This window comes from Primulina eburnea, chromosome 10, assembly GCF_022965805.1.
Source record: "Primulina eburnea isolate SZY01 chromosome 10, ASM2296580v1, whole genome shotgun sequence".
NCBI lineage: Eukaryota > Viridiplantae > Streptophyta > Magnoliopsida > Lamiales > Gesneriaceae > Primulina > Primulina eburnea.
The window spans coordinates 4,103,884-4,120,736 of record NC_133110.1 but is presented as its reverse complement, the minus strand read 5'-3'; the positions used below and the strand labels follow the sequence as shown (position 1 = coordinate 4,120,736).

Here is a 16,853-nt window from a genome sequence, read left to right as displayed (position 1 = left end):
AAATGTGAAATGATTTCATAAATTTTTATTTATAAGATGTATTATTTTTATTTTATTTATAATAAAAAATAATATTTTTAACATAAATGATCTAAATAAAATATTCGTTTCATAAAATTGATTCATAGATAGTCTCGTAAAATTGTGTATATCTAACACGAGCCATCACAATGACAAATATATAGGGTTTTTTACAAAAATAATTTAATTTTTAAAATTTTTTTCAAAAATAATGTAAAAAAAAAAACCTTTTCAAAACTACCCTAATCCGCTCTCACGGAGCGCGGACGCTGCACACGTGGAGCAGCGTCCGCGCTCCGTAAGAACGGACGCTGTGCTATGTAGGCATCAGAAAAAATTAGCGACGGATCATATCACCAAACCGTCGCTAATTTGCGACGGTTTTATAAACCGTCGTCATACCGTCGCTATTATTAGCGACGGTTTATAAACCGTCGCTGAAATGTACTTAGCGACAGGTTTAAACCGTCGCAACTTAGCGACGGTTTAAACCGTCGCTAAAGGCGCCCTTAACCGTCGCTAAATGAGCAGTTGAAACTTTAATAAATTTGCATGATGGGCTTATACTCTTGCAAGCCCACGATCCATGCCCCCATTATATTAATATCATCATAATCTCGATCGACGATCCAATATCATGGATTGACAATTTCAACTTGTTTGTTTATATGACGCACACTTTAATTTCGAGATACCTACCTCTACGCACGCTACGCGTAATTGTATCAACATCGTGCACATATACGCCGCGGATAATTTTGAACTTTCAACGGCTTGCAAGTTTGCAGTCTTCAATATACGCTGCGGTAAGAGAATTTGCGCGCTGCGAAAATCCATTTTTGTTGTAGTGAATATTGTGGGTGTTCAAACTTCGGATAAAAATCCATTTCGGTTGAACACCAACAATATATTAACTACAACAAAAATGGATTTTGGCAGCGCGCAAATTCTCTTACCGCAGTGTATATTGAAGGCTGCAAACTTGCAAGCCGTTGAAAGTTCAAAATTATCCGCGGCGCATATGTGCACGCTGTTGATACAATTACGCGTAGCGTGCGTAGAGGTAGGTATCTCGAAATTAAAGTGTGCGTCATATAAACAAACAAGTTGAAATTGTCAATCCATGATATTGGATCGTCGATCGAGATTATGATGATATTAATATAATGGGGGCATGGATCGTGGGCTTGTAAGAGTATAAGCCTATCATGTAAATTTATTAAAGTTTCAACTGCACATTTAGCGACGGTTAAGGGCGCCTTCAGCGACGGTTTAAACCGTCGCTAAGTTGCGACGGTTTAAACCTGTCGCTAAGTACATTTCAGCGACGGTTTATAATTTGTCGCTAATAATAGCGACGGTATTGCGACGGTTTATAAAACCGTCGCAAATTAGCGACGGTTTGGTGATATGATCCGTCGCTAATTTTTTCTGATGCCTACATGGCACAGCGTCCGTTCTCCGCGTGTGCAGCGTCCGCGCTCCGTGAGAGCGGATTAGGATAGTTTTGAAAAGATTTTTTTTTTTACATTATTTTTGAAAAAAAATTTAAAAATTAAATTATTTTTGTAAAAAACCCCAAATATATATCATTTAATACCAAACACAATACAGACAAGACGTTAAATTAATATAATTTTTACTTAGACCTACCTATCTATAGACCTGTCTGTGACATAGACGGGATATATATAAGCCTTCAAAGCATATTATAAATTTGACATTAAAAAAAAGTAACTAGGATTTACATTATGAAAATCAGATTTTACAATTTCCTGTCAGTATGGATAAAATTGAATTTTTAAAGCAATCACAAAGTCAAAATCAGATTTGAATTTTAGGACAAGCAACATTACACCAATTTATTTCAATAGTCAGATAGAGTAACTTTTTATTCCTACCATAACTTAATTGAAGTCTGCATGGTAGCAACTTAATAAGATTCTAGTTTTTTTTATTATGTAGTTTTATAAAATTTCATTTTCATCTAATGTTTTACATATATATTATAACAAATATTTTCCCCCCGATAAAAAATTTCTGGTTACATCTTTGTTTAATATGATATTTATTTCGAATTTTATAAATGATTAGAGTCATATATCATTTTATTTCATATAAAAAATGATGGATTATTATATTAAAAATTGTGGTGATTAGCTGATAAGTAAAATAATTTTGGTTTTTTCAACAAAATAGCAACCTTTTCATATTTCTATTAATCTGAATTTTTTTCCAATATGAAAATCAATAAATCATCTGCTCAACGATGTCGTTTCACCATTCGACACGTGTTTGCCGACAGCGACAGCCCAGCAAACAATAAATAAAAAAGCAGTTGCAAATGGTCACACGTCTATAATCCCATTGGCCATCCTCATGACTTCCGTTTCCCCGTTTTCTTTGGGCACGGGCCCACAAATGGCCCAATGATTCATGATCGGTCCAAAAACGTGATTGGACGTGTAGGGCCCATTATTCAGGCCGGCGAATCTAATGTCTATTTCCGGGCTGAAGGCGATGCAAGATCGACGCGTATACAGTTCGTGAGATCCACGCAAAAGCTCAAGGGTCAATATTGATCTGAAATACTAATAGGTGTCTGTTCTAAACGCGCCGCCGTGGGTGATGGCCGCCGCACCTACTCCTGACCCGGTAATGAGTGCTCCGTGGCTTTCGGCTTTTTGCCTTGGAACTTTTGGATGCCACCCCGCCTCCGCAAGTAGTCGGATTCAATTGGTCAAGTGGGATCACAAAAAATTTTGTTATAATTTTTATTTTAAAATGTACATCTACGTAGATTTATTTAGAGAAATTTTTTTTGTCTTTATATATTTAATTTTTTATGATTTTAATTCATCAAATTTTATTTGTAGTTTGTTATTTTTTAAATTTTATTGGTTTTCTAATTTGGTGTTAATGTAGTATCGATACGATGCTAATGTGTGTAGTGTCTAATAAACACTTTAATAAAAAAACTAGAATCATCAAATATAAGAAAATACAAGAACAAAACTGAAATCTGATAACATAGAAAACTAGACTCGAAATCACAAATATAACAAGACCAAAAATACAATTTTCACATTTATTTATTCAAATAAAGTTATAAACTTGTACATGGTGCTTTTACGTAATTTCGTTTTTATTATTAGTAGAAAATAATCAATTAATGTGACAGACAATTGATTATGGTAACTTATCAACTCTAGTATTTGAAAATCCCAACCCAAAGAGATTGGTAACAATGTTCCGGTTAAATTGAGTGAATTGGGTGGACAATCAATCGAGTCAGATTATGTTCTTTCTTGCAAATGCCGGTGACTGGGAAAAATTGACCCATACTGAGTAATATGTATACTTCAAGAGCAAAAAACGTTAGTGGGGCGTATGACGAGTTTTCCGGTTTAAGCACTCTGACGCTTAAGTCAGTCTAGTATCCGCACAAAGGAAAGTGATGTATAGAAAGTATATTGTGGGTGCTTGTAAAAATGTTTAGTAAATCTCCTTAATTATCGAGCAAACCTGAGTATTTATTAGAGAAAATGTAATGATAACCTTGTTTTCAATGCTCGACCACTAATCGTGATTGTCAGCTACACATGCCTTGCCCACTAACATTGTTACGATTGAAAAAACTTGTTGTTTTTAGTCTTGTCACATCATCCCTATGTGCGTTGATTGATATAATAATGATTTTGAGGTTGATGCCTTTCTCGAGATGCTCGGACTGTGGTCGTGATGTGAGGGCACATACAAGGTCAATGATCCATCATCTTGGCCTTCTTACACATGACACATCCTGTGTTAGGTCGGGAGCCTAGACTTATACGAGTATGGGCTAGTCTAATCAACTTCTGTAGTTGTTGCATGTCCAGAGATGATTTATACAAAAAATATGTTTTTTGTACTTGGATGGTTCTCCTCCCGGTAGCCCTAGTCTCTCGATTTTTTACTCTACCCAACCCGAGGATAACCACGGCTCTTTGCCTGGCATCACCAATTGATATGAATAAATGGAATAAAATACTATCTATGATATGTGTTCATATAAAAAAATAAATGGAATCAATCTTAGAATAAAATGAAAATGAAAATTGAAACGATATCTATTTCATTCCAATAATTATTACCCAAGAAATGTAATAAAATTATTATTTTTAAGAATCAAATATTTTTTAACTAAAAATTCAAAATATTAACTTACTCAATAAATAATAATAATAATAATAATAATAATAATAATAATAATAATAAAGCTGCGTTTGGTTGGAAGGATAGGATAAACTAATGATTAGTATGTAAATGATAAAGAAAATGATTGTGATAGGATTGTAATATATGATGTAAAATAATATTATGTTTGGTAAGATTTTTAAGTGTAGGATAATTTTGAATTTTTTGATGAAAAGACGAAATTGCCCTTCCCCTTCGCGACGGCGACAGTGGCGACCGACGGAAATGGTCGACCGGAAAAGGTCAGCAGGTGAGACGGCCTGAAACGGCTGCCGGAAACTTACCGACGGATTCTCAAAAACCGTCGCTCATAGCGACGGTTTTTGAGAAACCGTCGTCGCTCTTGTTTTGAATTATTTTAATTACTAAAAATTAGACATTTAGCGACGTTTTTAAACACACCGTCGCTAATTGCGACGTTTTCTAAACAAACCGTCGCTAATAGCGACGGTGTTTTGACAAACCTTTCTATACAAACCGTCGCTAACTGCTGTCGGCCGGTGTTCGGCCGGTGGTCGGCAGTTCGTTGCTGGTCGGCCGGTGCTCGCCGCGGTCGGCGGTCCGTCTGTGGTTGGCCGGCGGCGGTCGGTGGCGGGAAATGGTGGTGAGTTTGAATTTAGGAGAATGGTAAAATCGGAAAAATAGGAGGTATTAAGAGTGGGATAAATATTCATAGGGGGTGAGGAGGTATTATTTTAACCTACCTAATATAACCTAATCATACCTAGGAGGGATAAGGTAGTTTTATTTAAAATTGAACCAAACACTTGATTGGGCCGGATAAATTAGTCTATCACTCCTAATCCCTCGAACCAAACGGGGTGTAATAGTATTATTATTATTATTATTATTATTATAATAAATATTGATGTTTTATTTATTATTTTAAAATTAACATTATCATATAACTATATTATTATTTTATTTGATAAAATAATTAGCATCCAATAAAATATTATAATAATTATTATCAAATAAATATTAATTTTATGTTTTTTTATTTTTGTTATATATTTATATTATTATCATGATTATTGACTTATTATTTTATTTATTTTAATTATTAATATTAATTTCATTATTAAATTATCATATATTTTTTATTATTAATATAGATATGTATTATTTTATTATTGCTTATATAATTATTATTATCAATATTTTGTTTATTAGTATAATTATTATTTTTTTAAAAAAAGTCAAATTATATAATATATAATATTGTATAATTATGTCATCCTATTAACATTTATACATTGTTTTACCAAGTTCTTGAAACAAAGGCATGATTCTTATTTAATTGAGAGGAGAGAGTGGCACAAAGCTACGCATGAGACATGTCGCGATGGGTAAATTCTGTGCATATGTATGAAAGTGCCACATGTGGCACTTTCATACATATGCACAGAATTTACCCATCGCGACATGTCTCATGCGTAGCCATGTGGCACTTTCATACATACGCACTGGAAGAATTTACCCATCGCGACATGTCTTATGCGTAGCAGGAGATAGCTTGAAAAATTTCATGTTTATTATAATAAATTTTTAATTAATTAAATATGTTTAGATAAATAATACGTATATTTTATTTATTAATAAATAACTTTTGGATTTAGTTGTCTGTTATTGGGCTTTTCATTTTATGTGAAAGAAAATTGAGCAATAAAAAAGTATGGATTGATGTATTTGTACCATGTAAGAAAATAAAATTGGTGTTAGTGAACTTGTATTGAGTTATATTTTATGAAAGTAAAATATTGACTAGTCAGGAGGTGCTCTATAGTGCTCGCTTGTGCAAGGGGTGCAAATCAATTGCTCGATTTGCATTTCGTATGAAACCTATCATCTGGCTATCTGTCGGTGCTTCGGATGTCATCATCTGACTATCTGTCGGTGCTTCGGTTTGCCAAATTTTGGCCTTTCGAATGTCCATCCTATGACTGTATGTCTGGATCTTGTGTACCTATAAATAGAGGTGTCCAGAGTCCTCAAAACACACAACAACAAATGTGATGTGTCACTCTTTCTCGTTTTCTTCTCCTACCCCAGTTTTCGTGATAAATTTCAGATATTTCTTCACTTCGTCGATTCATAACCTTCGTGATAAGTTACTAAAGGTTGGTCGTTGTATAATAAGAAACAGTTGTCCGTGTTGATCCTTCGAGTACCAACGGTGATGACAAATTTGTTTTCAGAAAATGTATTTGTTACATGCATCGATTTATTAAGCAGTTTTATTTCGTTTTATCTACTCATGATTGATATATTATTTTTCAGTGATATTTTATATATCGTCCCTGCATAATATTCCAAATTTTCTTGTCTGTTTACATATTGCTAACAAACATGTCATTAATGTGTGTGTACACGTGTATTCGTGTGTATATATATAATTGTTTAGAAATTATCATCTTCTTTAATTTAAGGGGACATGTCCATTTCGATTTGTCACCTTTATGGCTTCATTTGTCAGCACAAGATTAATGTTTCATAATGTCATTATCGAATTATCGCTAATAACTAATCATTAGTGTTAATTAACTGGTATCCAATCAAAACAATTTTTCTATGATATATTTGAAATGTTTCTTTTCATTTGATATGTGACCAAATCTTTGCATTTGGAGGCGGAAGTTTCATCAATGCTATTATCAAGTTCTGGGTTTCCATCCATGTAATTGAATAGAGCAGTACCATATCTTTCTCGAGAGCATATAAACAAATGGAATTCATTCCTAGTATGATGCAAAATGAACACGACCACGAACACGACCATGCGAGAGTGTATTCCTTTGGCCAAATGGTAGAAAATGGGAGGGTTAACAATATTTTCTTTTGGTCAATTGTTGAATAAAATCAAACTCTTATAGCGTTGGTTATGATAAACTTCAATTTCTATACATCACACATCACAAATTTTTAGTAATGTTGGGTTGTGATGAGACATATCACAAAATTTTTATTTAATAAAACAATATCATAAAAAATTATTTTAGTAAATTTGTAACATATCTATATCTATCATATCTCATCAAATTTTAAAATCTTTTAAATTTATGAAAGTGTTTATTTATCTTCTTATAGTTTTTATATGTTATCTACCTATTATACTCACCTCAGTTCCCACCAATAAGATGACACTTACTTATTGGATGTGATGAAGTATATCTAAATTGTACTATAACATGTGAGTATTACTTTATGGCAAAAACTTGTGTGAGACGGTCTCACGGATCGTGTTTGTAAGACGGATCTCTTATTTGGGTCATCTATGAAAAAATATTATTTTTTATGCTAAGGCTGTGTTTGGTGTGGGTGATAAGGAAAGGATAGATTCTTAGTCCCACGTTTGTCTCATTTTTTTATGGGCCCAATTAATCAAGAAGCCCATGATTAAAAAAACCTATGTAATTGATAAGGCAACCCATTGGTTTGAGAGGATTGTCAATCTCAATCCTAAAACATACCATAAATTCCAATTTTACCCTTTCGTCTTCTCTTGATTGCTAATCACCATAAAATATTTTTCATTTATGTTTATTTTATAAGTTCATGCGTTATACATAATCTTAACTAATATATTTAGTTAAGATTTGTAATTAAATTAGTATTTAAAATTTTATTAATTATTATTTTTAAAAATAATAATTCGATAAATATAAGCTAAAAACTAGGAAATAAATGTATGAAACAGCTAGTTCGGATAATTTAAAGTGAATTTAATGAAAAATAAATTACATAATTTGAAAAAAAATAATATTACATAAGTGGTGAATATTGGATCAATTAATTTATGGTATTTTTGTCTCAACAATAAAAAAATGTAAAATTTATCTTACTCATTAAAATCTTACCAAACAAACATTCTTTATCACTACATATTATATATCCTTACCTTGAGTTTTGTTATTAATCCAATTAATTATCCTATCCTACACACCAAACATAAGGGTATTAATTTTTATTGTGAATATAGGTAGGATTGACCAATCTCATAGATTAAGATCCGCGAGACGGTCTCACATAAGACTCACTCATTAATTTATTAGATAGCACGCAAGTGAGCACATTGTTTGAGTATCATGTCAAAATTGTATCTTTATATATAGAAAATAATTAATTTGAAATAACAAAAGTTTTCAAGCGAAAAAACAAAAGTTATCAAGTTTAGATAATTATTCCAACTGTTTGTAACACACACACACACACAATGTATTTCTGGATCCAGCTTGATGTAATTAATATAATATATAGAGTTTTAGTTCACTATATATTGCGAGACATTATACATCCTTTAATATATAGAATACACACACATAAAAAATCATAAGACTGTTTAATGGATCAATTGATGAAATATTTTTTAAGATTTCATAATATCTCTCATATTTTTTTCTAAGGCACAATATATCAAATTTTCGATTCCAATGTAATTCCACCCAAAATTAAAATAATTTACATGCCTCGGATTTATCGTTAATTTTTACAAATGTAATGAATGTACTTGGACCACTAATACATATTATTTGAACGTTCAGCCATTCGGCTTCTCTTGATATTTCTACGAAATAAAGTAAAATTATTTGATATTCACGATATTAAATGATTCCCCACTGCCAAATTCTTACCTCGTTAATACATAAAGCCACCACAATTTTATGCCTTTTCGAGCAAGCCGTAGCCATTAGTTAAATCCTACACTTTCAGCAATATCAATATACCAATATTTCTGGAGTATTAAAAATTATAATTTTGTTATAATTCAAACAAAATAAAAATTCAAACACAAAATTATATTTTTAAAAATTATTCCAACTTTATTATATTTAGCGTAGCAGCCCATCGCCTATGAGCTTAGGCGGTCGTTAGATGAGTTTTTTTTTTTTTTTTTTATAAATATCTAATTTTTCTTGTTCTAATAATTTTTTATATCAATTTAAACTCAAAATCAATAAAATATTCATCATGAAAAAGTATTACTTTCTATGCTAAGAGTATTACTTTTTATTGTGAATATCCGTAGGGTTGACCCGTCTCACGAATTAAGATCCGTGAGACGGTCTCACATGAGACCTACTCATAAATAAAATATTTATCATCTTTATCTACACAAATTGATTGAAAATTATTTTTAGCAATCTTTTTTTAAAAAATAAAATTTTAAAATATTCTATATATTTGAGCCGCCTAGAAAATCGATTTAAGAGCACTCAGAGACATCGTCATTCTAAAAATCGAGGCGATGAGCAAACGCCCAAAGTCTGAGAGGTGTGAATTAATAAGCTTAATTAATACGGGTTTATTACAAATTAGGTGGTGAAGTAGTTCTGCCCCACCAAGGACTTTCAGCAATATTATCAATTCAACGTACCCAATTAATTATCTATTAGTTTAATTAAATTAGGTTTTCAAAATATTCAAGATTTGACGCATGCCAGCTTGAAATTTGTGTACAATTTACAGCTAAATATATATATATATATATATATATATATATATATATATATATATATATATATATATATATATATATATATATATATAAAAGTTGGTGACACGAAAATTAATCCGTGTCCGTGTAAATTGTAATTGTGAAAGAAAACAATAACGATAATATTGGTATATACAAAAATCATATAATTCTAAAATTATTTATGTGAGACATATGGAAATATCTTTCAGCATAAATCGATCATTTCACGTACAAAGCCAAAGAGTTAACATGAATATAAAAAACGAGATCAAGAGGGAGGATCTAGATTTGGGAAGATCATGAAATTAGACGATGAACGCGATTTAATATATTTTTCGAGGATGAAATTTTATTTTCTAATATTTTTTAAAAAAAAATTTCTTGAGAATAACAAGTTTAGTTTAGGGAAGATGCAAAAACTTGTGTGAAACGGTCTCACGAGTCGCATTTTGTGATACTGATATCTTATTTGGGTCATCCATGAAAAAATATTACTTTTTTATGCTAAGAGTATTACTTTTTAGAGTGGGTCTCATGTGAGACCGTCTCACGGATCATAATCTGTGAGTCTGTGAAACGGGTCAACCCTACCCATATTCACACTAAAAAGTGATACTCTTAGCATAAAAAGTAATACTTTTTAATGGATAACCCAAATAAGAGATCCGTCTCACAAATATGATCCGTGAGACCGTTTCACACAAGTTTTTGCCTACTTTTTATTGTGAATATAAGTAGGATTGACCCGTCTCACAGATAAAGATTCGTGAGACCGTCTCACAAGAGACTTATTCTTAATACGAATATCCCATGAGCTTGGCACATGACATTTAATTTATTTCTAGGACGCATTTAATTATTATCTATATGCATAAAAACATGGAGATAAACATTGCATTATCTTTCATTTTTATTCATTAAGAGGTGTTACGGTAGTTGGTCCCGCCTTCCTTGCCATTTAAATTGCTTTATCTTCATACTATTCCATCCACCACAAATTATACCAAGATATAATACAAAAAAATTTATAAAAATAAATTAATTTCAAAAAAGAAGACAAAAGAAGATTCAATAATGAAGATGGGGACCCCTCCCCTACCTCCCCCAAACCCATTTAATTCAATACTTTTAAATAATATATATAATATAAAATTCCATTCTAATTTATCCAAAAAGTAATTAACCATACGTCATGAACTGACATCACTTCTTTTTTCATCCTATTCTATATTTATTTCACTCCTCAAATAAATTGAAAATATTTTAGGTTAAAAAATGTCAATAATTTACACACCAAACCACGACGTGTCTATATAGTTTCAATCAATCAGTTGAAAAAATATTTTAGGATAATGTCAATAATTGTAACACATAATATGTATTATGATTGTTTTAGTACGATGGAACGAACATACATATGTTAATAAATTTTCGATGTGTATTAGTAAATAATCGAATTAACAGTCGCAGTTTGCAAATCATGCCACTCTGTGTGATAGCTGGTTCATTGAAGAAATTGTTGGTGTAACAGTGTTTCAACTAATTGATATATGAATAATGAAAATGTTTGAAAAGTGGATCTCTTAGCCTAATTATATTCAGGCTTGGTGTAAAATATTTGTTAAGTTTTGTAGGAAGGGGACGTTACCTCGTTCTTCAGTTAATTTGTTTGGTTCTATGTATGTAAACGTGTATCTATCCCTTCTGACACACTTTGATGATGGCATATTTTCATTTTCATACGTCGAACAAAACATACATCCCCTATCTTTTTCACTCAGCAAACTTCAGTTTCCTTTCTTTGTATCTGATGATCATTTGAAAACGATCGGGTCAAATCACTGAACTTCCCTTTGTTCGATCCATTCGCAGGTATATATAATTCATTCATCAAGAACATGTAGGAAAACAGATCAATTCTCACATTATATATATATATACAACTCCTTGAAGAACCCTTTATTGTATTATTTATTTTAATTTTTATTTCGAAAATAGATCAGTGTATATTGATATATGTGTGGACATATATATATGAATGGTATCTTTTTCCCAGCCTTTTAAGCCTATCAACCTTCTCTATCTCTCTCTCTTTCTTTCTCCCCTTCTTTCTTACTTTATGAAGTACAGTACTCGAGCTGAGAGAGTTTTGGAGACGATGAAGTAAAAGGCAGACGCGTAATTCAATTGAAGGGATCGGACTTCTGATCATATATCATGTATGCATAGCTGGTAACTAGCTGATTTGCTTAATAGATCTCTAGCTAGCTAACTTCATGTGGTCTTTTTCTGTAAAGTTGCCCGCAGATATACGCTAGCTGTGCGAAAATGGGTTTTGTGAGCTGAATTTTTTTTATTACTCTTTGCAGATGGTGATGACATAGCACGTGTATAATCTGATTTTCATCATACCAAGGCCAGACCAGGTACTAAATACTATATGCATATAGATTTATATATACTCAATTGTCAAAACCTTTCTGCCTCTGCGAACTCCAAGATTTGGTGATGTATATGTATTCAACGATCATTGATTTCTATGGTACTTCTTCGAAAGGTATTTCCAGGAAGTTAGTGCGTGCAGAACAAGAATTAAGAGTCTTTTATGAAGAATTCTTGAGTTTTGTGGTTCCAGGGTTTCCGGGTGATGATAGTTTATTAGTTAGTGGTTTTTCCCGGAATTTTTCATCTGAAAAACGAATGATTATTAACATTTTCGAAATTTGAATTTGATTTACAGGGTTCTATGAGAGTTTGAGTGGGCGCTGCGGACTTCCAAGATAGATATGGCTACGTACTTTCATGGCAACTCAGAAATCCAAGGAAGTGGCGATGGATTACAGACCCTGATTCTTATGAACCCTACTTACGTTGGATTCCCCGAGAATCAACCGCCACAGCCACCCGCCAGCAACAACTTCGTGTTCCTTGACTCCAGCAACAATATCAACCTCCCCCACGCGCCGCCGCCTTCCCATATTCAACATTTTGTCGGCATACCTCTCCAAGGGGCAAGCGCCACTGAAGCTGCCTCATCGCAAGATCCCTACGGCCAGCATGACGTGTCGGCCCTCCACGGTTTTCTATCACGCAATCTTTACAACCAGCAAATAGGCATCGCGTCCGCGCGTCAGGTCACACGCTCTCATCAGGGGCTTTCTTTGAGCCTTTCGTCGCAGCAGCCGGCCAGCCACAGCTCTTTCAGGCTTGAAAGGGAGGTGCCCACTCAACCGCTTATGGCTGTGGCTCAGTCGCGTGAGGACAACGTTAGAGTTTCGGGTGGATCACCTTCATCGAACTCCGGAGTTTCCAACGGCGTTAACGGAGTACAAACTGTGATGTTTAATTCTAAATATTTGAAGGCAGCACAGGAGCTTCTTGATGAAGTTGTTAAGGTACAGAAGGGAACAACGATTGTAGCTGAATTAGCAGAGGGAGCCCAGAGAATCGGAGAGCCCTCAGGCAGCCGCTGGCTCTGTCGGCGGAGGAAGAGAAGAAAGTAAAAAAGGCGTGGCTGAACTCACTACAGCAGAGAGACAAGAAATTCAGACGAAGAAAGCAAAGCTTGTTAACATGCTCGATGAGGTAAGCAGCTTAAATGACACATTTGATGATGTATCGATGCTGTAACAATTACCATACAGAAAATTACTGTGATTTATCACTGTAAACTTTTCAAAATCAAGGTAAAAAGCTTTTTTTTTTTTTTGAATTTCGGTTTCATAAAGATTGAAAAACGGGAAAAGAACGAATAAACACCAGGTGGCAAGTAGTATTATGATTTAAAACGAACAAGAATAAAAATTAATGGGTTTTCCAATCGATTTATTCTCCTTGTTTCTTGAAAATATATTTATTAATTTCTTGATTCGAAGGTGGAGCAAAGATACAGGCAATACCACCACCAGATGCAGATAGTAATCTCTTGGTTTGAACAAGCAGCAGGAGTTGGTTCTGCTAAAACTTATACTGCCCTGGCTTTGCAAACAATTTCGAAGCAATTCCGGTGCCTTAAAGACGCGATCTTGGGCCAAATCAGAGCAGCAACGAAAAGCTTAGGCGAAGAAGAAAGCTTCGGAGGAAAAACCGAAGGCTGGAAACTTAAATACGTCGATAATCAGATCCCACAGCAACGAGCCTTACAGCAATTGGGAATGATCCAGCACAATGCTTGGAGACCCCAGCGAGGTTTACCCGAACGATCTGTTTCTGTTCTTCGTGCCTGGCTCTTCGAGCACTTCCTCCACCCGTGAGTTGTTTGGCGATTGCGAAATCATGGTGTAAGATTTTTTGGTTGGATTTCAGATTAATTTTCCATGCTTACGAGTCTTGTTTTATTTATATCCCAAATAAGCAGATATCCGAAGGATTCAGATAAGATAATGCTTGCTAAACAGACGGGGCTAACCAGGAGCCAGGTAGTTGAGCTAGACATCTTGAATTCTTGATCAATGAATGTTCTGCTTAATTTTGGGTAAAAAAATTTAGTTGGTTTGCTTTGAATCAGGTGTCGAATTGGTTCATCAATGCTCGGGTTCGATTATGGAAGCCAATGGTAGAAGAAATGTACCTGGAAGAGACTAAAGAACAGGAAAAAACGGGATCAGAGAATAAGTCTCAAGACGAAGATTCAACCTCAAAGAACACAGCTACACAAGCCAAGAATCCAATGTTTGAAAATCAGAACAGCAGCAGAAACGAATCTGCGTCTGTATCAACTTCCACCGTTTTCACGTCCCCTACCGGAGTAAAGAACAACTCAGATTTCCACCTCATTGGATCATCTGAAATGGTAAACTTTACTCAAAAAAGTCCCAAAAAATCGAGAATTCCATCTACGAACATGGACTCAAAGCCCACAATTCCTGCCAACGAGCATATGTCATTGAAATTTGGTATCGAGAGGCAGAGTAGAGATGAGTTCACATTAATTGGTGCACCCACGAATTTTATCGGAGGGTTTGGTTCTTATCCAATGGCGGAACTCGGAAGGTTCGGAGACGAGCAATTTCAGGCACCCTATTCCGGCAACGGTGTATCTCTAACACTTGGTCTTCCACACCAAAACTTCATGCCGAATCAAGGCATTCAAGGAGGCGACTCAAACGATTTTGGTGGCATGATAGTGTAGAGGATACATTACATATTTAGTATAAGTATAAATAATTTACATATTAAATACATACATTTTTTAATAGAACCTTTTGAGTTCTTGGGGACAGCTTAGGATTTTAGAGGATATATTATCGGGGTTTGTATATTACTTTTGTTGCTGCTGATATATAGATGATTGTGATAATCAATGTGTATAATAATAAAATAGTGATTTTGGGTGGTGTATGCAAGAATAAATCTTGATCATCGATCTTTCCGGACATTATATATTTTTTATTTGAAATTCCCATTGTTTTCAATAGAAATACAAGTGAAATGTCATATTATTTTCATGTATACAACTGAATTAAGTCTTTTTAATCTCAATCAGAACATCATGTATCGCTCTTGTGTCGATAAATTATTTCGATCTAAAACTTGATATAGAGGGTGTAAACCAAAAAAAATTCACAAGAAGTTGTTAATAAAGTTGAAGTTAACAAATCATGAGAAGTTGATATCAACTTATGCCGAATTGTTCGCGAACCACATTTTCCAAACGAATAAGAGACAATCTGAATTGATTTGTAAAAGATCCGCTACAGAACAAATTTATTTAATTTCAAATGATTCATATCGTCAAGTTCAGCCATTCCAAACTTCAGACCAATCAAATTATCAGCGACTGCCAATATGTATAGTGATAACAAAAAAAAATTGTTCTGAGATATATTATGATTTGGTTTTTGGTTTACATATCTTCGACCAATCCTTCTCAATTTAGATAGGTGATGGCAGTTGATTTTACATGATTTCATGCAGGGCCCATGAAAATAAACGGCCCAAAATATTTCGCTGTCTTCTCCGAGTTAGACGTGGGAAAAGTATGTAAACGAAACATAGTCCAAAAGCATAAAACAAAATATCCTAGCTCAAAAATCTTCTTGAAAATTTCAAAATCATCATTCAATAAATCATTATGCATGCCTAATGAGTTTAGCTAGTGTACGCAGATCGATGAATTTGACAAGGAAATGAATTCAAAGAGATAGCACAAATCCATGGGTACTGCGTAATAAATTTTGTAATTATGAATTTATTTATATTCGAGGCCAATGACTTTCTCAATCATTTTTACTACAATATGTATTTAGATATACAAGCATTCTTTCCGTAAAATAATTTGTTTTCTTGTGTAGTTTTAAAAATATTTCAGAGCACCTGTTCATCAATGTTCACTCAAAACTTCAGCTCGAACCCGATCAGTGCTCTCCATGAAGTCAATCTTGTCGAGCTTATAGCGCTCAGAATTTCTATTTAGTATGCTTGATTTTGTTGGATGTCTCGTATCGACTGAATTAAGTTATTAAAAGGTTTATATGTGGACTTAAACAATTCTCTTTTTTTGAAATAAAATTAAATCATGTCTATGATCTTAACACGATATCAGAGTCACATGATCCACCGTGATATGATGGACTTGACTTGTGCATCACTCACCAATATCTTATAAACTCCATGTCCCAGTTGTTAATTCTTGGAAGTGAGAGGGATATATTAGATGTCTCACATCAGCTGGTTTAAGTTCTTAAAAATTGTATATATGAACTTGAATAGTCATCTCCTTTGAGCTAGCTTTTAGGATGAAAATAGGCTCAAATCTCAAGTCGACTTAATTAAAATTTTGAAGAGTTGTATATAGACTTCCGTAATCCTTCCTCTTGAGTTAATTTTGAAGTTGAATTAGATTCAAGTTTGTGATCAAATTTTGACTACTAGATTTGTTTTTAAATCAATATGTAATAACATGCCATCTGAACTCGATGGTGTTGCATCCCTATCCAACCTACTCAAGCTATGATGGTTGATGTTATGGACCTAACAAGTAAAAAAATAACGAAAAAAGAGAAAACATTAGTAAAGCCGATCACATCCGATGGCTAATTAAGACCCTTATCCTTGAATTTGTTATGGTTTTATACGTTCAAGATGATGCAAGTGACAAGGACATTGTCCTATATCTCTT

General features: G+C 33.5%; 1 protein-coding gene across 1 annotated transcript; it reads left to right on the top strand.

The window, feature by feature from the left end:
• Positions 1-11,781: 11,781 nt before the first annotated feature.
• Positions 11,782-15,137, top strand: LOC140842637 (BEL1-like homeodomain protein 1). The gene is given in 7 exon segments (XM_073210688.1): positions 11,782-11,965; positions 12,118-12,159; positions 12,474-13,166; positions 13,168-13,318; positions 13,609-13,982; positions 14,091-14,151; positions 14,241-15,137. Coding segments are annotated over 5 exon segments (1,857 nt in total). The 5' UTR covers positions 11,782-11,965; positions 12,118-12,159; positions 12,474-12,519; the 3' UTR covers positions 14,865-15,137.
• The last annotated feature ends 1,716 nt before the right edge of the window (positions 15,138-16,853 follow it).